General features: G+C 38.1%; 1 protein-coding gene and 1 long non-coding RNA gene across 2 annotated transcripts in view; one reads left to right on the top strand and one right to left on the bottom strand.

Moving 5' to 3' along the window:
- Positions 1-24,887, top strand: part of LOC129051925 (uncharacterized) — a 62,774-nt gene extending 37,887 nt beyond the window's left edge. Inside the window, exons 3-4 of the long non-coding RNA XR_008516490.2 lie at positions 22,841-22,969; positions 23,424-24,887. This is a non-coding gene — a long non-coding RNA (uncharacterized LOC129051925). The remainder of the gene's footprint in view (positions 1-22,840; positions 22,970-23,423) is intronic.
- The window catches only part of LOC100445047 (zinc finger protein 98), a 33,703-nt gene continuing 8,197 nt past the window's right edge, over positions 786-26,291 (bottom strand). The window contains exons 2-4 of the mRNA XM_024237295.3: positions 15,247-15,373; positions 14,654-14,749; positions 786-4,845 (exon numbers count right to left, since the gene is read on the bottom strand). Of these exons, the coding sequence (XP_024093063.2) occupies positions 3,377-4,845; positions 14,654-14,749; positions 15,247-15,373 (1,692 nt within the window). The 3' untranslated portion in view covers positions 786-3,376. The remainder of the gene's footprint in view (positions 4,846-14,653; positions 14,750-15,246; positions 15,374-26,291) is intronic.

Below are 26,291 nucleotides of genomic sequence, written 5' to 3' on the forward strand. Positions count from 1 at the left end.
CTCTGTTGCCCAGGCTGGAGAGCAGTGGCACAATCTTGGCTCACTGTGACCTCTGTCTCCCGGGTTAAAGCTATTCTCCTGCCTCAGCCTCCCAGTAGCTGAGATTACAGGAGCATGCCACCATGCCTGGCTAATTTTTGTATTTTTGGTAGAGATGAGGTTTCACCATATTGACCAGGTTGATCTTGAACTCCTGACCTCAAGTGATCCACTGCACCCAGCCCATAACTAAATTTCATTAAAATCATTATTATAATCACAGAGCAGCTCACAAAATGAATACCTCATTAACTATAAAACAACAAATATATATCAGAAACAAGGAAGTTATGGGTCTAGCATGAGTACCAGGCAAGTGAAAACAAGAGAATTTGAATGGCAAGATTCTGAAGCATAAGCCGTAAGATTGTACAGTAAAATTCAATACAGAGTATAGATTTGCATTCACTTTTGACGATTTTTGTTTTCTAGAAAAGTAGACACCTGACCAGGTGTGGTGGCTCATGCCTGTAATCCCAGTACTTTGGAAGATTGAGGCGGGTGGATCACCTGAGGTCAGGAGTTCAAGATTAGCCTGACCAAAATGGTGAAACCCCATCTGTATTAAAAACACAAAAATTATCTGGGCATGGTGGCCTGCGCCTGTAGTCCGAGCTACTAGGGAGGCTGAAACAGGAGAACTGCTTGAACCCAGGAGGCAGAGTTACAGTGAGCGGAGGTCGCGCCACTGCACTCCAGCCTAGGCAACAGAGTGAGATTCTGTCTCAAAAAAAAAAAAAAAAAGAAAAGAAAATTAGACACCTTATTAAAATGATGTCTTGTTCCAATATTATTCTTAAAATAGTTACAAACTCATACTCAAACACATTTAATCCATAATCTTCTTACATCTAAGGTTTATATTTAGACTAATAGATGTGTATATTTAACACTATGTAAATCAAAACTAAAAGCCTGTATGTGTTTGCAAGCAGAGAGGCCACATATTCAAAGAAAAATATACAAGAAATTATTTTTAAGTATTTATTCAGGACTCAGAAATGTGTAAATTTTATACTTGTATATAATTATTATAAAAATAACCCTGTAGTCAATAACAATCGTGTATTTTAAAAAAACTAAAACTGTACAATTGAACTGTTCATAATACAAAAAATAAATTCTAAAGGTGATGGATACCTCATTTATCCTAATGTGATTATTATATATTGTATGCCTCTTATCAGAATATGCCACATATAACATAAATATTATGTGCCTCAAATAACTAACAAAAGTAAATTTAAATGGGAAAAAATAAATAAAAATTTTACCTACAGAAACAACATTCCTTATTTGTAGTTTGAAGTCACTGGGAAAAAGATTAGTACTACAGATGTTAGTGCATTCTTTTACCAAATAGTGTATTGTTACCACCATTTATTTTATTTATTTATCTTTTGAGAGGGAGTCTCACTTTGTCACCCAGGCTGGAGTGCCATGGCATGATCTTGGCTCACCACAACCTCTGCCTCCCAGGTTCAAGTGATTCTCCTGCCTCAGCCTCCCAAGTAGCTGGGATTACAGGCATGCGCCACCATGCCTGGCTAATTTTGTATTTTTAGTAGAGATGGCGTTTCTCCATGTCGGTCAGGCTGGTCTTGAACTCCCGACATCAGGTGATCCGCCCGCCTTGGCCTCCCAAAGTGCTGGGATTACAGGCGTGAGCTACCGCGCCCAGCCTTGTTACAACCTTTTACCTACACCCTTGAGTAAGGTGGACTAGGTTAAAGTAAGTGGAATAATGTGACTTGATTGAATGCACAATATTTAAACTGTTAAAAATGTTGAATTAAGAAATTAAGTTCACACATAATCTAAAATTTTTAACATGTACTGCATTTTTTTCATAAAAGTACAATTAGTAAAATGTACTATTTTTAATTTTAACTAAAACTAAAAATTTGTCTCTCAATATAACATAGAATATTACTCTGAACACCTACCTCATGCATCACTCAATACTGTAAGTGAATCACAAAGAACCTCTTTAGATTTTCATCATGCATTTTAATGTCCTTACTCTTTCATAAAAGAGGTCATAAATGCTCACCCAATAAAAAATAATCTCTCATATCTTTTGGTCACATGCTTTCACATATGAATACAATAGGAATAAAGAAACAGCATGAGCCAGGCGCAGTGGCTAACACCTGTAATTCCAGCATTGTGGGAGGCCAAGCTGGGCAGATCACCTAAAGTCTTGAGTTCGAGACCAGCCTGGCCAACATGGCAAAACCCTGGCTCTATTAAAAATACAAAATTTAGCCGGGCATGGTGGTGTGCACCTGTAATCCCAGCTACTTGGGAGGCTGAGGCAGGAGAATCACTTGAACCCTGGAGATGGAGGTTGCAGTGAGCTGAGATCGTGCCACTGTACTCCAGCCTGGGGGGCGACAGAGCAAGACTCCATCTCAAAAAAAAAAAGAAAAAGAAAAACTAATTTCTTTAGCATGAAGTAATTTGAGAGTTAATTACAACATTAACATGAAGTAATTTGAGTTAATTACAACATTATTTGTATCAAGTAATTTGAGTTATTTACTTTTAAAAAAATCTGTAATCTTTCTAAAAAAAGTATACTTGTAACTCTCCAAAAAATCTTCTACTCTTTTAAAGTTATAAACAAATAATTTTTCTACCAAGTTTAGTTTTGGATTATTTTCTAAACTCAGAACTCTGATTCACTGTAAAGTCTGAAGTGTCAGTGCCTTATATATTTCTAATGTAAATTCTCTGATATTTACATAGACTTACCATTGAATTAAATATTTTTTTCTATTTACTGTATATGCAAAAATATTTTAATATGAACTCTGGAGTTTTCTAACCTGTAGTTTTTGAATAAATGTTTTTTTCTAAATTTATTACATTTACAGGGTTTTTCTTTGATATAAATTCTCTGATGTTGAACAAAGTTTGAGCAATTGCCTCAGTGTTTGCCTCTAATACAGAATGAATACAACAAGATCTGTGTTACAAGTAAAGTTACCACAACTTTGTTTATATTTGTAATGTTTGTCTTAAAAATAAATCCTCTTCAGCACTTTAAATGCTTATATTTTCTGAACTCTTTTGACAGTAATTGCACTTTTAATGCTATTAAGTATAAACTCTCTGATGTTGAATAAGATGTGCGCAGGTATTAATCACTTTTTTACTTTCTTTATATTTGTACATTTGTTCTCCAGTATAAAGGCTTTCCTGTGCAATAAGGTTTGAGCATTGTGTAAGTTTTGCCACACTGTTCACACCTGTAGAAGTTTTCTCCAGAATGAATTACCTTACCTACAATCCAGTGTGATAACCATTTAAAGGCTTTGTCACATTCATATTTCTATGATTTCTCACCAGCACAATTTCTTTTATGTTTGGAAATGTTTGCAATGTTGTCACAAGCACTGTTACAACTTTCAGGTTTGTAGAGTTTCTCTCCAGTATGAATCATCTTATGTCTGTTAAGAATAGAGGAGTTGTTAAAGGCTTTGCCACATTCTTCACACTTGTAGGGTTTCTCTCCAGTATGAATCATCTTATGTGTAGTAAGGTGTGAGGACTGGTTAAAAGCTTTGCCACATTCTTCACATTTGTAGGGCTTCTCTCCAGTATGAATTACCTTATGTTTAGAAAGAGTTGAGGACTGGTTAAAAGCTTTGCCACATTCTTCACATTTGTAGGGTTTCTCTCCAGTATGAATTATCTTATGCGTAGTAAGTTGTGACGATAGGTTAAAAGCTTTGCCACATTCTTCACATTTGTAGGGCTTCTCTCCAGTATGAATTCTGTTATGTGTAGTAAGGTGTGAGAACCGGCTAAAGGCTTTGCTACATACTTCACATTTGTAGAATTTCTCTCCAGCATGAATTCTCTTATGTGTAGTAAGGGTTGAGGATTGTTTAAAAGTTTTGCCACATTCTTCACACTTGTAGGGTTTCTCTCCAGAATGAATTCTCTTATGTGTAGTAAGGTGTGATAACCGGCTAAAGGCCTTACCACATTCTTCACATTTGTAGAATTTCTCTCCAGTATGAATTATCTTATGTGTAGTAAGGGTTGAGGACTGGCTAAAAGCTTTGCCACATTCTTCACATTTGTAGGGTTTCTCTCCAGCATGAATTATCTTATGTGCAGTAAGGGTTGAGGACTGGCTAAAAGCTTTGCCACATTCTTCACATTTGTAGGGTTTCTCTCCAGTATGAATTCTCTTATGTGTAGTAAGGTTTGCAGATTGGTTAAAAGCTTTGCCACACTCCTCACATTTGTAGGGTTTCTTTCCAGTATGAATTATCTTATGTGTAGTAAGGTGTGAGAGCCGGTTAAAGGCTTTTCCACACTCTTCGCATTTGTAGGGTTTCTTTCCAGTATGAATTCTTTTATGTGTAGAAAGGTTTGAGGCCTCATTATAGGCTTTCCCACATTCTTTACATTTGTAGGGTTTCTCTCCACTATGAATTCTTTTATGTTGAGCTAAGTGTGAAGGCATGCAAAATGACTTTTCACATTCTTTACATTTGAAAGATTTCTTTCCAGTATGTCTTATCTTATGTCTGTTTGAATTTGAAAATTTATGAAAGACTTTCACATATTTGTCACATTGAAATATTTTGTTCTGGGTAGTTGTCAAACACTGGTTAAGTCCATTGTAACATTCTTTGTGCACCTTACACTCATCCATACTTTTACAGTACTTTCTTAACTGTAAATTTTCACGTCCACATTTTTTATATCTTCTCAGTATCACTTTTTGGAAATAATTTTTTATGCCCTGCTTTGGCCAAAGGTCTTGGGCAAAATAAGACCATACAACTGAAAGAAATAAAAATAATAAATTACTTCACTTACTAGACTCAGATGAATGTACTTTACAAATCTAACCTATAAAATTATACAAACTACATCACAAGATGGCACAGCAAAATATGACACGCTCTAACATTTTCACAGACATATAAAAGCATACAGAACAAATTACATTTCTGAAAAACTAAAGTAAGTGTTTGCAGTTCCCCAGGTGAGCCCAATGCAAAGAGCCACATAGAAGAAAGAAAAGTCTGTTACATTTACCCAATGCAGATCTTCCTGCTTCCCTATATAACATAGTGACTTTAGAAATAAATTGGCCAACTCCTCGTTTCATTTTTAAAAGACAAGTAAAATAATGGCTTAGACATCTTTATTTCTCAATGGCAGGTGCTTTTACAGACACTGGTTCCTGTGTCTCATTGCATAAAAGTTCTGAAAGAAATAGTGGTATTCTTTCAAATGACAGTTTGAGGCTGCTGAGATGAAAGGTAAGGTACCAAAACAGACATATAGACCAATGGAACAGAATAAAGACCTCAGAAATAACACCACACATCTACAACCATCTGATCTTTGACAAACCTGACAAAAACAAAATGGGGAAAGGATTCCCTGTTTAATACATGGTACTGAGAAAACTGGCTAGCCATATGTAGAAAGCTGAAACTGGATCCCTCTCTTACACCTTATACAAAAATTAATTCAAGATGGATTAAAGACTTAAATATTAGACCTAAAACCATAAAAACCCTAGAGGAAAACCTAAGCAATACCATTCAGGACATAGGTATGGGCAAGGACTTCATGACTAAAACACCAAAAGCAATGGCAACAAAAGCCAAAATTGACAAATGGGATCTAATTAAACTAAAGAGCTTCTGCATGGCAAAAGAAACTACCAACAGAATGAACAGGCAACGTACAGAATGGGAGAAAATCTATGCAATCTACCCATCTGACAAAGGGCAAACATCCAGACTCTACAAAGAACTTAAGCAAATTTACAAGAAAAAAACAAACAACCCCATCAAAAAGTGAGCAAAGGATGTGAACAGACACTTCTCAAAAGAAGACATTTATGCAGCCAACAGACACATGGAAAAATGCTCATCATCACTGGCCATCTGAGAAATGCAAATCAAAACCATAATGAGATACCACCTCATGCCAGTTAGAATGGTGATCGTTAAAAAGTCAGGAGACAACAGGTGCTGGAGAGGATGTGGAGAAACAGAAACGCTTTTACACTGTTGGTGGGACTGTAACCTAGTTCAACCATTGTGGAAGACAGTGTTGCGATTCCTCAAGGATCTAGAACTAGAAATACCATTTGACCCAGCCATCCCATTACTGAGTATATACCCAAAGGATTATAAATCATGCTACTATAAGGACACAGGCATACGTGTATTTATTGCGGCACTATTCACAATAGCAAAGACTTGGAACCAACCCAAATGTCCATCAATGATAGAATGGATTAAGAAAATGTGGCACGTATATACTACAGAATACTATGCATTCATGAAAAAGGATGAGTTCATGTCCTTTGCAGGGACATGGATGAAGCTGGAAACCATCATTCTGAGCAAACTATCACAAGGACAGAAAACCAAACACCACATGTTCTCACTCATAAGTGGGAATTGAGCAATGAGAATACCTGCACACAGGGCGGGGAACATCACACAACGGGGCCTGTCGGGGTGTGGGGGGCTGGGGGAAGGATAGCATTAACCACCATGGCACATGTATACCTACGTAACATAACTGCACGTTGGGCACATGTACCCTAGGACTTAAAGTATAATGAAATAAATAAATAAATAAGAAAGGTAAGTTTTATAGCAGCAGAAAGACTGTGGTACTACAGACAGGAAACAATTATAGCAAGTGATTATTGGTTATTAAGAAGGAGTTTGGTGGCTCAAACCTGTAATCCTAGCACTTTGGGAGGCCAAGGTGGGAGGACCACCTGAGGTCAGGAGTTTGAGACCAAGCCTGAGCAACATAGACCAAGCCTGAGCAACATAGTGAAACCCTGTCTCTACTAAAAATACAAAAGTAGCTGAGCATGGGGTCACATGCCTGTAATCCCAGCTAAGTGGGAAGCTGAGACCAGATAATCACTTGAACCGGAGAAGTGGAGGCTGCAGTGAGCTAAGACCATGCCATTGCACTGCAGCCTGGGTGACAGGAGCAAAACTCTGTTTCAAAAAAAAAAAAAAAAGAAAACAAACACGAATAAACTCCTCTGACTAAAAACTAAACACAAAATTTTAGACAAGGCTCATCCTAAGAACATGTTGGAGAGACTCCCAGAATCTCTAGCCAAGATAATTGTTTTCAGACTATTTCAGAAAACAAAAAAACATTTTAAAGACTGTGACAGGTAGCTATTTTTAATGTCCAAATCTCATTCCAAGATTACAATGTATACAAAACAGGGCAATATAATTTCATTAAAAATACCATATAAACTTCAGAAATAAACCATAAAAAAGATGTACACATTTTAAACACTAATAAGTTGAATAATATCCAATAAGTGAAACAGGAACACAGTCCACTATAGAAAATCACAAAAATGAGAATAAAACAAGAATATCAAAATATTAAAAAAAAAAAACAATTTGGTGGTAAAAAAATAGGAAAATAAACAACTGGATAATCCTAAAAGAAAAATGATGTAAAAATGACGTTCAACAAACAAATTAGGATACACACACAGATATTTATAACAAATACATATTAAGCACATTTTCAAAATTCACAGACAAGAAGAAAGTCTTAGGAGCTGCAAGATAAAAGTAATGTGTCATTTACAAACATAGTCTTATGATATAACCAGTGAAGTATCAACAAAAATTTTGCAGATCAGAAAGATACCGTGTGACACAAAGTCCTGGGGGAAACAAAAAAAAGAAAAAAAAGCTATCAAGTAAGAATAATACCATCAACAAATCTGTCCTGCCACATAAAAAAAAAACCTTCCAAAACAACCAAATTCTGAAAAAGTATATTAGCACTGCATATGCCCTACATATAAAAGATGATGAAAGCAGTTCCTTAAACTGAAAGTAAAAGGATTAAAAAAAAAAACACATAATCATATAAAAATACATTATTTTCCAGGAAAGATATGCATACATAAAAACAGAACCTTGTGGCATTATCATAAGGTGCAGAAAACATTTTAAATTATTCTCTAAATTTTGAAAAATAAAAGCACAGAAATTATAAACATATGTTAATGAATATACAATGTAAAAACATAATTAGCAACATCAAAGACAAATTTCAGGGCAGATGTAATGAGGAAGAATTTTTTATTCAACTGAGGTTTATTTTATACCAAATTAAAAATATACTATTGTTTCTTATAGAAGTTTTATGGAACCCCCAAGGTGCCACACAAAAAAAAATCTGTACAAATATACAAAAGCGAATTAGAAACAAGTAAAAGCATATCAATACAAAAATTAAAAAGACACAAAGAGAGAAAATGAGAAACAAAGATGCAAGAATCAAATAAAATAATTAAAAACGTAACAGTCAGTCATCAATTATTTAAATGTATATATAAAATTAACTTTCAAATCAAGAGACATACTTTCAACAGATTAAAAATTTTAAAAACCAAGATCCAACTTTTTTTTTCTACAAGAGTCAGTAGAGATCTAATGACAAAAAACACTAAAAGGGGCAAGATGGAAGAATACATTTCATGCAAATATTAATCAAATGAGAGCAGAAGAAATCAAGATAGTATTATGCAAGCTATATCTTAAGTCAAAAACTGTCATATTTTACAAAATGTACTTGAAGTTAAAACTCCAAGGAGACAAAAAAGGACATTAAAACTTACAGATTTAGGCTGGGCATGGTGGCTCACGCCTGTAATCCCAGCACTTTGGGAGGCTGAGGCGGGTGGATCACTTGAGGTCAGGAGTTCGAGACTGGCCTGGCCAACATGGTGAAACCCTGACTCTACTAAAAATACAAAAATTAGCCGGGCATGGTGGCGGGCACCTGTAATCCTAGGTACTCAGGAGGCTGAGGCAGGAGAATCACTTGAACCTAGGAGGCAGAGGTTGCAGTGAGCCGAGATCACACCACTCACTGCACTCCAGCCTGGGACACAGAGTGAGACTCTGTCTCAAAAAAAATAAAAATTAAAAAAAACACACTTCAGATTTACTCACTGGAAACCTACGACAAATCTGTATATGCGTCTCTGTGTATGTGTGTGTGTGTGTGTGTGTATCTCACATTAGGGATCCAAACATATAAAGCAAACATTGACAGAATAACAGAGACACATAGAGAGCAACATAATTATAGCAGGATATTTTGACACTGCACTTTCCGTAATAAAAATTAAATGAGAATATTAGTAAGGGAATAGAAGACTTCCAGGCAGTGTAAGACAATTATTTCTAACAGAGGTATAGAAAATACTTCTCAACACCAGGACACACATGGTTCTCAATAGCTAATACAACATTTTCCTTGATAGACCTCCTCTTACTACAAAAAAAAGAAAATTAAGTCTTACCAAATTTTTTAAAACTGAAATTTTATAAATTACTTTCTATCACCAAAATGAAATGAGTATACAAGAGAAAAAAAACCTGAAAAATTAACAAATATACAGAAATTAAACAACACACTCTTAAGCATGCTCTTGTGAAAGGCATGCTTAAGAAAGGTAATACTGTAAAGATGTCCATCCTGCTCAATGCAATCTACAGATTTAATGCAATGTTTTTCAAATTTCTCATTGCATTTTTGAAGAAACAGAAACAGAAATCCCTCGAGTATACAGAATCTCTACAGGCAATAAAGTACTCAAAAATATTAAAAACAAAACAAAACAATGTTGGAGGCATTACAGTTTCTGATTTCAAAACACATTACAAAGCTACAGAATTAAAACAATTTGGTATGAGTATAAAGGTGAAAAAGTAGACTAATAAAATAGAATGCAGCACATATATAAACTCTCACATATATGGTCACATGAAGAGTCATTTGCATACCCACATTTATTTTAGCATTGTTACTAAAAGCCAGTAGGTAAAAGCAAGGCAAATTTCAGTCACCAAATCATTCAGCAGATATAATTTGAAATACAAAAATGCCAAAATATTACTCAGTTTGAAAAAAAGCAGGAAATATTCTAACTATAAAGGTAAATCTTGATGACTTTATGCAAAATAAAATGAGCCAGCCACAAACAGATTTTATGAGATATATAAAGCAGTTATACTCTTAGAAACAGAAAACAAAATGGTATTTGAAAAGTGCCAGGAAATGGGAAAAATTGGTAGTTGTTTAATGTGTATTGTAAAATTTCTAGAAATCTTTTATAAAATAATGTAAATATACTTAACATGCCTGAAATGTACAGTGTTTTTGAGTCAGGGTCTTACTCTGTCACCCAAGCTGGGGTGCATGGCACAATTATGGCTCACTGCAGCCTCAAACTTCCAGGTTCAAGTAATCCTCCCTCCTCAATCTCCCAAGTAGACAAGACCACTTCACCATGTCTGGCTATGTTTTAAAATGCTTTACAGAGATGAGGTTCCCATATGTCTTCCAGGATGTTCTCAAGCTTTTGGGCTCAGTCTTCCTGCCTTGGCCTCCCAAAATCCAGGGATTACAGATGTGAACCACCACCATGACTGGCCATGAAATGTACATTTAAATAGATTTAAGACGGTAAATTTTAGGTTATATGTTTGTACAATTGTTTTTTAGAAGAATAACTGAAGAAGATCCAGAATTATAAATCTTTCCAAAAATTACCTTCAAGTCACAAAAGTGTTTCCCTCACACATAGGAAATATGTTTATTATTAAACACAAGGTGAAAATAAGACTATTTCCATGACTACTCATTTAGACAAGATAAGGCCACCATTAAAAATCAGCTAAGAAAAAATATATACAAGATTAGCCATAACAAAAACTGGGGCCATATTTATAGATAAAAACACACACACATATAATCAGATTGTAATAGAGATAAGGCTGATATATCTCTTAAACCCCACACCGACTTACATGTAAAAACACAATTGCAAATTGTCTAAAATTGTAAAACCAAAAAACACAATAAACTTATGTGAAGAAACCTACCCTGAAAAAACACATTAATATGAAACTACAAAATAATAATAAATGTTTACTCATAAAATCTGGTATGTAACTTGATGTAGCATTAACAAAGAATTTATGTAGATAACTGGAATATTTTACTGTAACTGTGTACTCATTGAAGGTGGCTATTTTGAATCATTGGCATGCACTGTAATGCAGTAAAAGTTTCAGATAAAATGCAGTGTAATCATAAACAGAAGATTCTAATGACAAACTGATAAATAAGCATTTTAATAAATAAGATCATTTCTAAGTTTTAAATATATGCTATTCTTACACAAAATAGAACTGCTGTAATCCAAATTTAGAAGCAAAAATAGCCTTACATTGCTAAATAAAGAAAAAATATATCTATTTTGCAGAATATGGTCAGGGCCTCTGATACATAAAACAAATATTTGGGAACAAATTATGTCATATTTTAGGTACTGGCTGACAAAAGTGAGTGAAAATCCTGTAATCTTTTTTTGCCTGTCTATATTTCCTTTTTTTCTGTCTACTAATTATCTAATTCACTTCAGACATGACATGTAAATTTTAGTATATTGTCCTAAATGTCTAAATCTAAAACTACTGACAAAATTGAAATAGAAAATAGAAAGTAAAAATGTACAGGAAGAGTGACATCACTAAGATGGAAAAATAAATGGTGCCTTATTTGCTTATTTTCTGACAGCAAGAAAATTCATCAGCCTGACAAAAATGCCTTTATGAGAGAAACAGGAATCATGACTCAAACCTGTAATGAGAAATGCTTTAGGACAGAACTTCAAGATCAACCTGGGTTATGTAGCAAGAACCCATCTCCAAAATAAGTGCCCTTAAAGAGCTTTGAGATCTATGGAGGGAGTTGTGAAACTCTGCTAATGCCCAAGATTGAGGAATATTCTTTTCAGAAGGCAGGCTTTCATTCAGGTGGCAAACTACAGGACCCCTGTTCTTGGCTACAGACCAGAAAATGGCCCACCAAACTTGGTCCCACTGAGAATTCTGAACTTACCCTGCAATCATCCCAAACTCCTCCCAGCCACAGTCTGGGAGAGGTCTTGCCCTTTCAGAGGCCTGGAGAGAGACACCCCTTTATAGCCATGCAGCAGGCCTGCAGACCTTGGCCATTACTGTGGTCCCTGAAGCAGTTCCATGACTCAGTTTTATCACCCTGAGCCAAAGTTCATGGCAAGTTCTGCCTATGTAGAAACCCACACAGTGACCTTGGGAAATCCTCTCTGGTACTCAGTGAAAGCCAAACTCATCTACATCCTAATATAAAGCCTACCATATGCAGACCCAAGTGCAGAAATCTGCCCTAGCGTCTGCCCTACAGAGCAAAGTCCTGAAGGATATTCACTCTGTCCAAAAATAAAATGGGAATTACAACTACCTAAGCCCCTTGTAACAAGCCAACTAAAGGTGGACCCTAATGCAGACCCAGCAGCCTTTGTAAACAAGCTACTACCCCTCTCCACTACAAACCCATAGGACATCCCATCACCCTGGGGGCTCAACAAAAGATCTTCACTTTCTGAAACCAATTTATTAAAACTTGAAGAGGGCCAGACGCGGTGGCTCACGTCTGTAAAACCAGAACTTTGGGAGGCCAAGGCGGGTGGATCACCAGGTCAGGAGTTCAAGACCAGCCTGGCCAACATGGTGAAACCCCATCTCTACTAAAAATATAAAAATTAGCCAGGCATGGTGGCACACACCTGTAGTCCCAGCTACTCAGGAGGCAGAGGCAGGAGAATCACTTGAACCTGGGAGGTGGAGGTTGCAGTGAGCCGAGATCACGCCACTGCACTCCAGTCTCAGCAACAGAGTGAGACCCTGTCTCAAAAAAAAAAAAAAACAAGAAAAACTTTAAGAGGTGTTTGCTCCTTCAAACTCACAGACACCAATGCAAAAGTTTATTATGCCCATTATCAATGCTTCTATTTTAACACAGCACTGGAAGTATGTGGAATAAGTAAAAAAAAAAAAAAAAAAAAAAAAATTTAAGTCACTGAAATTGAAGACAAATAAGTAAAAAGTTGCTTTTTGTAGATCATTTGATCTTGTATATAGAAAACCATAAACAGTACATTAAAACCTAATTACAGTAATAATAACACTCAATAAGTTAGCAAAATAGAAAATTAACATACAAGTGTAAGTTATGGTTCCATATACTTTAAACAAACTATCTGACAAAAGAGAAAGAGAAAGCAATCTTATTTACAATAGCACTAAAATAATAAATTTCTGAGAACAAATTTAACCAAGGAGCTTAAATATCTTTCAAATAAAAGATACATCAATAAAAAAAAATTTGAGAAGACAAAAATAAATTTAAAAACATTTCATGTCTACTGATTGACAGAATTTTTTTTTTTTTTTGAGATGGAGTTTCACTCTTGTTGCCCACGCTGGAGTGTAGTGGTACACTCTCAGCTCACTGCAACCTCTGCCTAACCAGGTTCAAGCGATTCTTCCGCCTCAGCCTCCCAAGTAGCTGGGATTACAGGCGCCTGTCACCACACCTGACTAATTTTTTGTATTTTTAGTAGAGACAGGGTTTCATCACGTTGGCCAGGCTGGTCTCAAACTCCTGACCTCAGGTGATCCGCCTGCCTCGGCCTCCCAAAGTGCAGGGATTACAGGCGTAAGCCACCATGCCCGGCTGAAAGAATATTATTGAAGTGCCGTGTTATCTACAGTGATCTCTAGATTCAATAAATTCCCTATCAAAATTCCAGTATTTTTTTTTACAGTAATAGAAAACATAATTCTCAGTCAGGCACGGTGGCTCACGCCTGTAATCCTAGCACTTTGGGAGGCCGAGGCAGGTGGATCACGAGGTCTAGGAGTTCCAGACCAGCCTGGCCAATATGGTGACACCCCGTCTCTACTAAAAATACAAAAATTAGCCAGGCATGGTGGCTCGTGCCTGTATTCCCAGCTACTCAGGAGGCTGAGGCAGAAGAATCGCTTGAACCCAGGAGGCAGAGGTTGCAGTTAGCCGAGATGATGCCACTGCACTCCAGCCTGGGTGACAGAGACAGACGCTGTCTCAAAAAAAAAAAAGAAAGAGAAAAAGAAAATACAATTCTCACATAGACTTACAATAAACTTTGAATAGCCAAAGCAATCTTGGAAAAAAAAGGACAAAGCAGAAGAACTTCATACTTTATAATTTCAAACTATACTTCAAGACTATAATAAGATAGAATGCAATGTGCAGAAAAATTAGCAATAAAAAACCAATGGAACAGAAACCACTGCTCTCACACATTTAGGACATGATGTAAAAACAGAACTTGAAAAACAGTTTAACATAGAGTTTCTCAAAATTATGCAGATTATCTATGTGTTTTCAAAAACAATGAAAAAGCAGTCAGATTTCACAGTCTCTTACGTGCCATGAAGAGGACTGTATTGGCTGTCACTGTAAACTTGAAGATCACCAAAGGGAAAGTAAAATCTTTAGAGATTTTAAAAAGATAAGACAGAAGATGCTTCTATGTGAAAGCAAAATTTAAAAAATTCAGGCTTCCCAGAAACTATTTCCTTTGGAACACAGATTTCAAATCATTTTAAGGACTGGCTTTTTTTTTTCTACTTTGGAGCTCTCATCTGTGTCGTCTGTTGTATTCACTTTCACTCTCACCTACCTGGGGGTTCAGCTACCATCTCATGTCTCTTCACATTCCAAGGTTCTTTTCCTTGCTCCAGACAGGTGATCAGGTCTGGCTTAGAGGCAGCAATACCTGTTTTATTACAAATAACATGAATCTTGCTCATATTCTCCAATTACCAACTTAGTAGTGTGTTCAGTAAAAAGGATGAATAGAATATTCTAGTAAATTAATTCCAAAATACTAATACACAACAAAAAATTTTAAATATTTAGCAAATATTTTAATTTTCTAAGTTCTTAATTTCACTACCTGATACTACTAAATCAAAAATTGGTAGTGGCAATTAGATTTTAAGATGTGGACAACAGTATGTTATGCCACTAAATTTCTAAAATTAACACTAATCTAGAGTGAAGGACACAGATCAGCTCAGGAGTGTGGAAAGTTCAGATCAAAATGAAACATCTTGAAATTCTTTTCTACATAGACAAATCTTGAAGTTAAAAAAAAACAAAAAAAACAAAAACAGAGATCTGAAAGCATAAATTACCAAAAACCATTCTACAAAAAAGAGAAATAAAATTTATAGGGTATATTAGGGAATTGTATATTGAAGTTATCCTCACCCACGAAGACCAGGTTTCTGTAGTTCTCTAACATCATATTCCTATATAAATTCTGCTGTGCAGTGTCCAGGCATTGCCACTCCTCCAGACAGAATTCTATGGCCACATCCCTAAATGTCAACACTTCCTGAAAAACATACACAAACACACACACATATTTACCAAGTGGCCATGAACAGAATTTTTAATTTGACTCAAGGTAAAACAAGAGTAAAGAGAACTGGTTCTTACTTATAGGAGTGACTGATATATTTAATAAATAACTTTCAGCACAGAAGTATTCTCTAATGTATTCTCTAACTCTGAGAAAAGAGAGTGGCATAAGATCCACAACATCAAGGTATAGATGATACTTTTTTGGATGATGAAGTATAAAACTGAGGGCATTAACACTAACATGTACATTTTTGAGTGCTATATTTACATCATACAGAATAAGTTGTGTAAATTTTTCAGATGGAAAAGACATATTCAGTTAGAAAATACTGCTCACATGTTAATGTGTACAATAAACTGGAGATCTTGTTAATGCAGATTATTTTTTCAGAAAATCTGGGCTGGGCGCGATGGCTCACGCCTGTAATCCCAGCACTTTGGGAGGCTAAGGCGGGCGGATCACGAGGTCAGGAGACCGAGACTATCCTAGCTAACACGGTGAAACCCTGTCTCTACTAAAAATACAAAAAATTAGCCGGGCGTGGAGGCAAGAGCCTGTAGTCCCAGCTACTCAGTAGGCTGAGGCAGGAGAATGGCATGAACCCCAGAGGCGGAGCTTGCAGTGAGCTGAAATCGTACCACTGCACTACAGCCTGGGTGACAGAGCGAGACTCCGTCTCAAAAAAAAAAGAAAAAGAAAATTTGGAATAAAATCTGAGTTTCTGAATCTCTAACAAGCTCACCAGTAATGCCAATGTTTTTGGTCCAAGAAAACTATTTTGTCAAACATCCAGTAAGTGGAAGAGCCTGTGTGTTTTTCAGTTTTTCTGGCCTGTAAACAAAGATGAGAGCTTTCATTTTCCAAAGACAGATAAATGCAAAGAAAACCTAACAAAGGTCAGCTGCCAGATTAAATGTGATTGTTTATGCATATCTGCTGAATAAAGATACTCAATAATGAAGAGAAAAATAATGAACTCTATAGAAAAAACAAAATCTGTCACAGAGTTCATTAACCAAGTTCTGCATAGAGTTAATGGAGAACAGAGATGGAACCTCAACATTACATGCTCTCCATCTTTACTAAGGACTCCAGCTTTTCTCCAATAGGAATATTAAGTATCCACCCTTTCCATGTTCCACAGCCAGGAAAGAAACATTCTCAATATTGCAGTTCATAAATTCATGGTGAGAATTCTTTATGACATGTAAGAAGCCATGATGTTGAGAATGTAAAGAAGACTCTGGTATATAGGAAAGAAATATTTTTCAGACACCCTTGACTATTATAAGAACTAAAAAGTAGTTAAAACAAACTCATTAGGAAGAAAAAGCACAAGTAGAAAAGTAAAGCTTTGCAAGTACTGAACACATAGCATTCCAGGACGCAGAGTGGACACAGCTCTTCATCTGAGACATGCTTAGCTTAAAAAAAAAACAAACATTTTTTAGGGGCAGGGCAAAGATGGCCAACTAGAAGCAGCAGCGATCAGAGGTTCCCACCGAAAAGAACCATAATGGCCTGTGAATCCTGCAGTGGCACCTGAGGTATCCAGGTTCTCTCATCAGAACTGACTAGGCAGCTGGCATGACCCACGGAGAGGAAGAAAGAGCAGTGTGGTGCAGCAACCCACCTGAGAGCCACACGGGGCAGGGGAGCCCCCACCCCCCAGCCAAGGGAGGCGGTGAATGAACGTGCTACTTAGCCGACAAAACCATGCTTTTTCCATGGAACTGTGCAACCCATAGACTGAAAGATTTCACTCGTGAACCCATGCCACCGGGGCCTAGGGTCCCAACCCCAGAGCTGTTCAGATTCTCAACAACCTCTCAGCTAAAATCTGTTTAAGCCTGCTGAGTTCCCAGGGGAGGGGTGACCAGCAGACAAATGGCTGCCTGTTGTCTAAGCCATTTGAGCTCCCTGGGGAGGGGCAGCAACCAGCACTGGGACTGATAGCTGCCTAACACACTAGGCTCCCTGGGCAGGGGAAGGGCGGCAGCCATCTCTACAGCTCCTGGTCGGCTTGGTTCCAAGAAGTGTCCCTCACAGCCCAACACACAGGCTGTGCCAGACTACAGCTACAGCACCTCTTCAGGCCTGACCCTGACCCATCCCTCCTCACTTTGTGGGGCCATCCTGCAGGAACTCCAACAACTCCAGCCCTGCGCCTGAGTCCCTAAGGGGAGAGGTGATCGCAGTCTCTGTGGACCAGCAGACTTAGCTTTTCCTCCTGCTAGTTCTAAGGAATCCAAGCAGCCCAGAGGAGTGGTTTTAACCCCAGTGAAGCATACCCCCTCCACCAAGGGACAATAAAAGTGCTTCATTAAATGGGTTCTGTTCCTCGTGTCACCCAAATGGGTGAAATACTCCAACTGGGGTTGTCAGACACCCTATACAGGAGTGTTCCTACTGGCACCAGATTGGTGTTCCTTGAGGTCAGACACCCCAGAGGAAGGAGAAGGCATCCGTCTCTGCTGTTCTCCAGCCTCCTTGAGTATTATCTCCAGGTGCAGGAGTGAACCACACAAATAGGGCCTGAAGTGAACCCCCAGCAAATCACAGCAACCATACAGAAGAGGGACCTGACCACTGAAAAAAAACAGAAATGAACAAAAGCAACAAAGAAATCCCCACACTAACCTCATCCAAGAGTCAGAAGCCTCAAAGATCAAAACTAGACAAACTCATGAAGATGAGAAAGAATCAATGAAAAAAATGCTGAAGCCGGGAGCGGTGGCTCATGCCTGTAATCCCAGCACTTTGGGAGGCCGAGGTGGGCAGATCATGAGGTCAAGAAATTGAGACCATCCTGGCTAACACGGTGAAACCCCGTCTCTACTAAAAATACAAAAAAATTAGCCGGGCATGGTAGTGGGCACCTGTAGTCCCACTTACTCACTCGGGAGGCTGAGGCAGGAGAATGACATGAACCTGGGAGGCGGAGCTTGCAGTGAGCCGAGATCGCGCCACTGCACTCCAGCCTGGGGGACAGAGCAAGACTCCGTCTCAAAAAAAAAAGAAAAAAGAAAACGATACTGAAAACCCAAAAGGCAAGAGTGCCTCTTCTCCAAATGATTGCAATGCCTCTCTAGCAAGGGTGCAGAACTCGATGGAGAATAAGATAGACAAACTGACAGAAGTAGCCTTCAGAAGATGGGTAATAACAAACTCCACTGAGCTAAAGAAGCATGTTCTAACTGAATGCAAAGAAGCTAAGAACCTTGATAAAAAGTTAGAGAGAGGAGCTGCTAACTAGAATAACCAGTTAGATAGAGTCTCACTCTGTCGCCCAGGCTGGAGTGCAGTGGCGCGATCTTGGCTCACTGCAACCTCTGCCTCCCGGGTTCAAGCGATTCTGCTGTCTCAGCCTCTGGAGTAGCTGGGATTACAGGCGCATGCCACCATGACCAGCTAATTTTTGTATGTTTAGTAGAGATAGGGTTTCATCTTCTTGGCCAGGTTGGTTTCGAACTCTTGACCTCAGGTGATCCCCCTGCCTTGGCTTCCCAAAGTGCTGGGATTACAGGCGTGAGCCACCGTGCCCAGTCCTATTTTGTTAATTTTTTCAAAAAACAGCTCCTGGATTCATTGATTTTTCTTTTGGAGGGTTTTTCATTTCTCGGCTGGGCACGGTGGCTCATGCCTGTAATCCCAGCACTTTGGGAGGCCAAGGCGGATGGATCACAAGGTCAGGAGTTCAAGACTAACCTGGCCAACATGGTGAAACGCTCTCTCTACTAAAAATCCAAAATTTAGCCGGGTGTGGTGGCTCACGCCTGTAGTCCCAGCTACTCAGGAGGCTGAGGCAGAAGAATTGCTTGAACCCAGGAGGCGGACGTTGCAATGAGCCGAGATAGTGCCACTATACTCCAACCTGGATGACAGAGTGAGACTCTGTCTCAAAAAAATAAAAATAAAAACAAAAACAGAAACAAAACAAAACTGGCAAACCAAATCCAGCAGCACATCAAAAAACATACACCAGGTCGGGCGCGGTAGCTCACGCCTGTAATCCACCACTTTGGGAGGCCGAGGCGGGCAGACCACGTGAGAACAGGAGTTCGAGACCAGCCTGATCAACATGGAGAAACCCCGTCTCTACTAAAAATACAAAAAATTAGCCAGGCGTGGTGGCGCATGCCTATAATCCCAGCTACTAGAGAGGCTGAGGCAGGAGAATCACCTAAACCCAGGAGGCGGAGGTTGCAGTGAGCCGAGATCATGCCACTGCACTGGGCAACAAATGTGAAACTCTGTCTCAAAACAAAACAAAAAAAAAAAACTGATCCAACACGATCAAGTCGGCTTCATCCCTGGGATGCAGGGCTGGTTCAACATATGCAAATCAATAAACGTAATTCATAACATAAACAGAACTAAAGACAAAAACCACATATTATCTCAATAGATGCAGAAAAGGCCTTTGATAAAATTCAACTTTCTTTCATGTTAAGAACTCTCAATAAACCAGGTGTTGATGGAACATATCTCAAAATAATAAGTGCGTTTATGACTAACCCACAGTCAATGTCATATTGAATGGGAAAATGCTGGAAGCATTCTCTGAAAACCAGTACAAGACAAGGATGCCCTTTCTCACCATTCCTATTGAACACAGTATTGAAAGTTATGGCCAGGGCAATCAGGCAAGGGAAAGAAATTAAGAGTATTCAAATAAAAAAAGAGGAAGTCAAATTGTCACTGTTTGCAGATGACATTATTCTATATTTAGAAAATTCTGTCATCTCAGCCCAAAAACTCCTTAAGCTGATAAGTAACTTCAGCAAAGTCTCAGGATACAAAATCAATGTGCAAAAATCACAAGCATTCCTATAAGCCAACAATAGACCATCACAGAGCCAAATCATAAACATCACAATTGCTACAAAAAGTAAAATATATAAAAATACAGCTAACAAGGAATATGAAGGACCTGTTCAAGGAAAACTACAAACCACTGCTCAAGGAAGTAAGAGAGCACACAACCAAATGGAAAAACATCCCATCCTTATGGATAGAAGGAATCAACATCATGAAAATGGCCATACTGCCCAAAGTAATTTATGGACTCAATGTTATTCCCATCAAAGTACCATTGACATTCTTCACAGAATTAGAAAAAACAATGACTTTAAATTTCATATGGAACCAAAAAAGAGCCCATATAGCCAAGACAATCCTAAGCAAAAAGAACAAAGAGGCATCACACTACCTGACTTCAAGCTATACTACAAGACTACAGTAACCAAAACAACATGGTACTGGTCCAAAAACAGACATACAGACCAATGGAACAGAAAAGAGACCTCAGAAATAACACCACACATCTACAACCATCTGATATTCAACAAACGTGACAAAAACAAGCAACGGGGAAAGGATTTTCTGTTCAATAAATGGTCCTGAGAAAACTGGCTAGCCATATGCAGAAAACTGAAACTGGACCTCTTCCTTACATCTTATACAAAAATTTACTCAAGATGGATTAAAGACTTAAATGTAAAACCCAAAACCATAAAAACCCTGGAAGAAAACCTAGGCAATACCATTCAGGACATAGGCATGGGCAAAGACTTCATGACGAAAACGCCAAAAGCAACTGCAACAAAAGCCAAAATTGAAGAATAAGATGTAATTAAACTAAAGAGATTCTACACAGAAAAAGAAACTACCATCAGAGTGAACCGGCAATCTACAGAATAGGAGAAAATTTTTGCAATCTACCCATCTCACAAAGGTCTAATATCCAGAATTTACAAGAAACTTTAAAAAATTTATAAGAAAAAAACAAACAATTCTATCAAAAACTGGACAAAAGCTGGACGTGGTGGCTCACACCTGTCATCCCACCACTTTCGGAGGCCAAGATGGGTAGATCATTTGAGGCCAGGAGTTCTAGACCAGCCTGGCCAATATGGTGAAACCCTGCCTCTACTAAAAATATAATAATTAGCTGGGCATGGTAGTGGACGTCTGTAGTCCCACCCACTTGGGAGGCTGAGGCAGGAGAATGGCTTGAACCCAGGAGGTAAAGGTTGCAGTGAGCAGAGATCACGCCACTGCACTCCAGCCTGGGAGACAGAACGAGACTCTATCTCACAAAAAAAAAAAAAAAAAAAAAAAAAAAAAAAAAAAAAGTGGGCAAAAGATGAACAAACACTTCTCAGAAGAAGGCATTTATGCAGCCAACAAATATATGAAAAGATGCTCAATACCACTGATCATTAGAGAAATATAAATCAAAACCACAATGAGACACCATCTCACACCGGTCAGAATGGTGATTATTAAAAAGCCAGAAACAATAGATGCTGGTGAGGCTGCGAAAAAACAGAAACGCTTTTACACTGTTAGTGAGAATGTATTAGTTCAACCATCGTGGAAGACAGTGTGGTGATTCCTCAAGGATCTAGAACCAGAAATATCGTTTGACCCAGCAATCCCATTACTGGGTATATACTCAAAGAAATATAAATCATTCTGCTATAAAGACACATGCACACGTATGTTTATTGCAGCACTAATTACAATGGCAAAGACATGGAACCAACCCAAATGCCCATCAATGACAGACTTGACAAAATATGGTATATACAAACCATGGAATACTATGCAGCCATACAAAGAAATGAGATCACGTCCTTTGCAGGAACATGGATTAAGCTGGAAGTCATCATCCTCAGCAAACTAACACAGGGATAGAAAACCAAAAACTGCACGTTCTCACTCATAAGTGGTAGTTGAACAATGAGAACACATGGACACAGGGAGGGGAATAACACACACCAGGGCCTGTTGTGAAGTGGGGGGCAAGGGGAGGGCACCCAGAAGGGTCAATACGTGCTACAAACCACCGTACCACATATATACCTATGTAATAAACCTGCACATTAACTAAGCACTGCCTCTCAAGCTTTAATGAGCTTATAAATCACTTGGTAATGTTGGTCTCACTCTATGTAATGTGATTCTGCAGGTATGGAAAGGGTCCATGAGTGGGTGTTTTAAATAAGTCCCCTGTCAAGGCTGATGTTGCTCCCCCTAGGCTCATTATTAGCATTAGTTAGAGAAAGCAGGCACAGCACAGAGTCTCTTACACTTGGCACTCTTGTCACAACACAATTACTTCTGGAACAAATGAAGACAACCAATCTCCATCTTAAAGTATCATAATCTTTGTTGGCTTTTTAAAGTTTACACAGAAAACAGAAAGCAGCAATATCTGACTGAGTCTGCATTTATTTTTATTTATTTACTTATTGAGTCTCGCTCTGTTGCCCAGGCTAGAGTGCAGTGGTGAGATCTGCACTTACTGCAACCTCTGCCTCCCAGGTTCAAGCTGTTCTTCTGCCTCAGCCTCCCAAGTAGCTGGAACTACAGGCATGCGCCACCATGCCTGGCTAATATTTTTTTTTTTTTTTTTTGTATTTTTTGTAGAGCCAGGATCTCACCATGTTGGTCAGACTGGTCTCCAACTCCTGACCTCAAACGATCTGCCCATCTCAGACTCCCAAAGCGCTGGGATTATAGGTGTGAGCCACCGCGCCCAGCCCTTGCTTTTGCATTGTAAGTACTTCAGCCTGCAAATAATTACCTTGGATAATCAAGTTTCTGTCAAAGGAACTTACTCTGTATCTTTTAGTCTTTATCATTCTGTATTGCTAAATTTAATTCTACCTTTGTGTCCAACTTTCATGTGCTCTTAAAATGAGCTTTACTCGGAACAAATCTGTGCGTACTTTTAATGACCGAAAATTAAAAAAATAAACCTTTGCCAAAGCAAAAACAAAGCAATGAATCTCAGGTTACAAATAAAGACAATCCTGAGTCAAAAAGAATGACAAAAGGTTTATTTAGCTGTTAATATAATTTACATATATTTCAAAAAAGCAGAGAAAAATATCTACGTATAATCTAAATGCTTTAATAAAACAGAGATAAACAGAATATCCTCCTTTATTTTCACATATGTGAATAAATCCTCTTATTTTTAATTTGCATTTTCTCCTAAAACAACCAGGTCACTGGACATGTTCTTGAACTCTTGGACATCTGAATTGTGAACTTGAAAGAATGTTTATGGTAAAAAAGCAGAAGAGAGAAAGGTGTTATAATAAATTGATGGGTACACACAAATAAATCAAGTTGTTAGAGACCTATGAAGAGAATAAGATACTGACACAATAATAGTGAGAAACTACAACACCCATGGGCACTAATAGACACATTATTGAGGCAGAAAATTAACAAAGATATTAAGACCTAAACTCAACACCTGACTAAACAGTCCTAATAGATTTCTACAGAACTCTCCATCTAAGAAGAACATAGTATACAGTCTTCTCATCATTACGTGGCACATACTCTAAAACTGACCACACAGTCAGAAGCAAAACAATCCTCAACGAATTTAAAAATTCCAAAATTATATGAACCACACACAGAGGCCACAGCTTGATAAAAGTAATTCAATACAAAGAAAATCACTTGAATCATACAATTACATGGAAATTAAACAACCTGCACTTGAATTACTTTTGAGTAAATAATGAAATTAAGGCAAGAACCAAGAAGTTCTTTGAAAAAAATGAGAACAAAGATACAACATACCTGAATTTTTGCAACACAGCTAAGGCAGTGTTAGGAGAAAAATTTATGGCATGAAATGCTCACATTGAAAAGTTAGACTTCAGTTTAACAACCTGACATAAATAAGAGACTGAGAGAAGCAAGAGCCAATCAACCCCTAAGCTAGCAGAAGACAAGAAATGACCAAAATCACTTCTGAACGGAAGGAGATTTTCACATGAAAAACTATACAAAAGATCAAGAATTGCAGGAGTAAAATCTTAAAAAAAAAAAAAAAAGATAAATTCTCAACAAAATATTGGCAAACCAAATTGGGCAGGACATCAAAAACCTAACCGACTATGATCAAGTAGGGTTTATTTCTGGGATGGAAGGTTAATTCAACATACACGAGGTGGGGCACGGTGGCTCACACCTATAATCCCAGCACTTTGGGAGGACGAGGCGGGTAGATCACCTGAGGTCAGGAGTTCAAGACCAGCCTGGCCAACATGGTGAAACCCCATCTCTACTAAAAATACAATAATTAGCTGGGAGTGGTAGCTGGCACCTGTAGCTGCTTGGGAGGCTGAGGCAGGAAAATCACTTGAACCCGGGAGGCGGAGGTTGCAGTGAGCTGAGATGGTGCCATTGCACTCCAGCCTGGGCAACAGAACGAGAGTCCATCTCAAAGAAAAAAAAAAGAAAAAAGAAAAATCACAGGTGAATTAAAAATGTGATTCATCACATAAACTGAACTAAAGACAGAAAGCACAAAATTATGTCAACAGATGCAGAAAAGGCTTTCAATAAAATTTAACATTTTTATGTTAAAAAGCCTCAACAAACTAGGCATGGAAGGTGCATACTTCAAAATAATGAGTTATCGGCCGGGCGCGTTGGCTCACGCCTGTAATCCCAGCACTTTGGGAGGCCGAGGCGGGAGTATCACGAGGTCAGGAGATCCAGACTATCCTGGCTAACATGGTGAAACCTCGTCTCTACTAAAAACACAAAAAAATTAGCCAGGCGTGGTGGCGGCTGCCTATAATCCCAGCTACCCGGGAGGCTGAGGCAGGAAAATGGCGTGAACCCAGGAGGGGGAGCTTGCAGTGAGCCGAAATCGCACCACTGCACTCCAGCCTGGGTGACAGAGCGAGACTCCGTCTCAAAAAAATAAATAAATAAATAAATAAATAAATAATAATAATAATAATAATGAGTTATCCATCACAAACCCACAGCCAACATACTGAACACACATAACCTGGAATCATTTTTCTTTGAAAACTGGCACAAGACAAGGATGCCTCCTCTCAACACTCCTATTCAACATAAAACTGGAAGTCCTGGCCAGAGCAATTAGGCAAGATAAAAAAATAAAAGGCATACAAACAGGAAGAGAGGATGTCAAAACCTATTTCTGTTTACAGATGACATAATGCTGTATCTGAAAACCCCTATAATCTCGGCAGAAAAGTTTTTCAAACTGACAAAAAACTTCAGTAAAATTTCAGAATACAAAATAAATGTACAAAAATTAGTAGCATCCCTGTAAATCAAAAACATGCATGCCAAAAGCCAAATCAAAAATGGAATCCAATTCACAATCACTACAAAAAGAATAAAATATCTAGGACTATAGCTAACCAGGGAGGTGAAAGATCTTTATGACAACACTGTGAAAACACTGCTTGAAGAGGTCAGAGATGGGCCAGGCGCGATGGCTTACACCTTTAATCCCAGCACTTTGGGAGGCCGAGGCAGGCGGATCACCTGAGGTTGGGAGTTCAAGACCAGCCTGACCAACATGGAGAAACCGCGTCTCTACTAAAAACACAAAATTAGCCGGGGTGGTGGCACATGCCTGTAATCTCAACTACTCAGGAGGCTGAGGCAGGAGAATCGCTGACAGCAGTAAACAAAGCAACATGGTACTGGTACAAAAACAAACTCATAGACCAATACAACAGAATAAACAGCCCATAATAATACCACACACCTACAACCATCTGGTCTTTGGCAAAGCTAACAAGAGGAATCTGGAAAGAATTCCCTGTTTAACAAATGATACTGGAATAACTAGCTAGCACTATGTAGAAGATTGAAACTGGACCCTTCCATTACACCATATACAAAAATCAACTAAAGATAAATTAAATTAAAGATTTAAATGTAAAACTTCAAATTATATATTTAAAAACATCCATGAAATACCATTCTAGACATAGAAGCTGACAAAAATTTTAAAATAAAGATACCAGAAGCAATTGCAACAAAAGCACTAATTGACAAATGGAACCTAATTAAGCTAAAAAGC

The sequence above is a fragment of the Pongo abelii genome, chromosome 20 (assembly GCF_028885655.2).
Source record: "Pongo abelii isolate AG06213 chromosome 20, NHGRI_mPonAbe1-v2.0_pri, whole genome shotgun sequence".
Lineage (NCBI taxonomy): Eukaryota > Metazoa > Chordata > Mammalia > Primates > Hominidae > Pongo > Pongo abelii.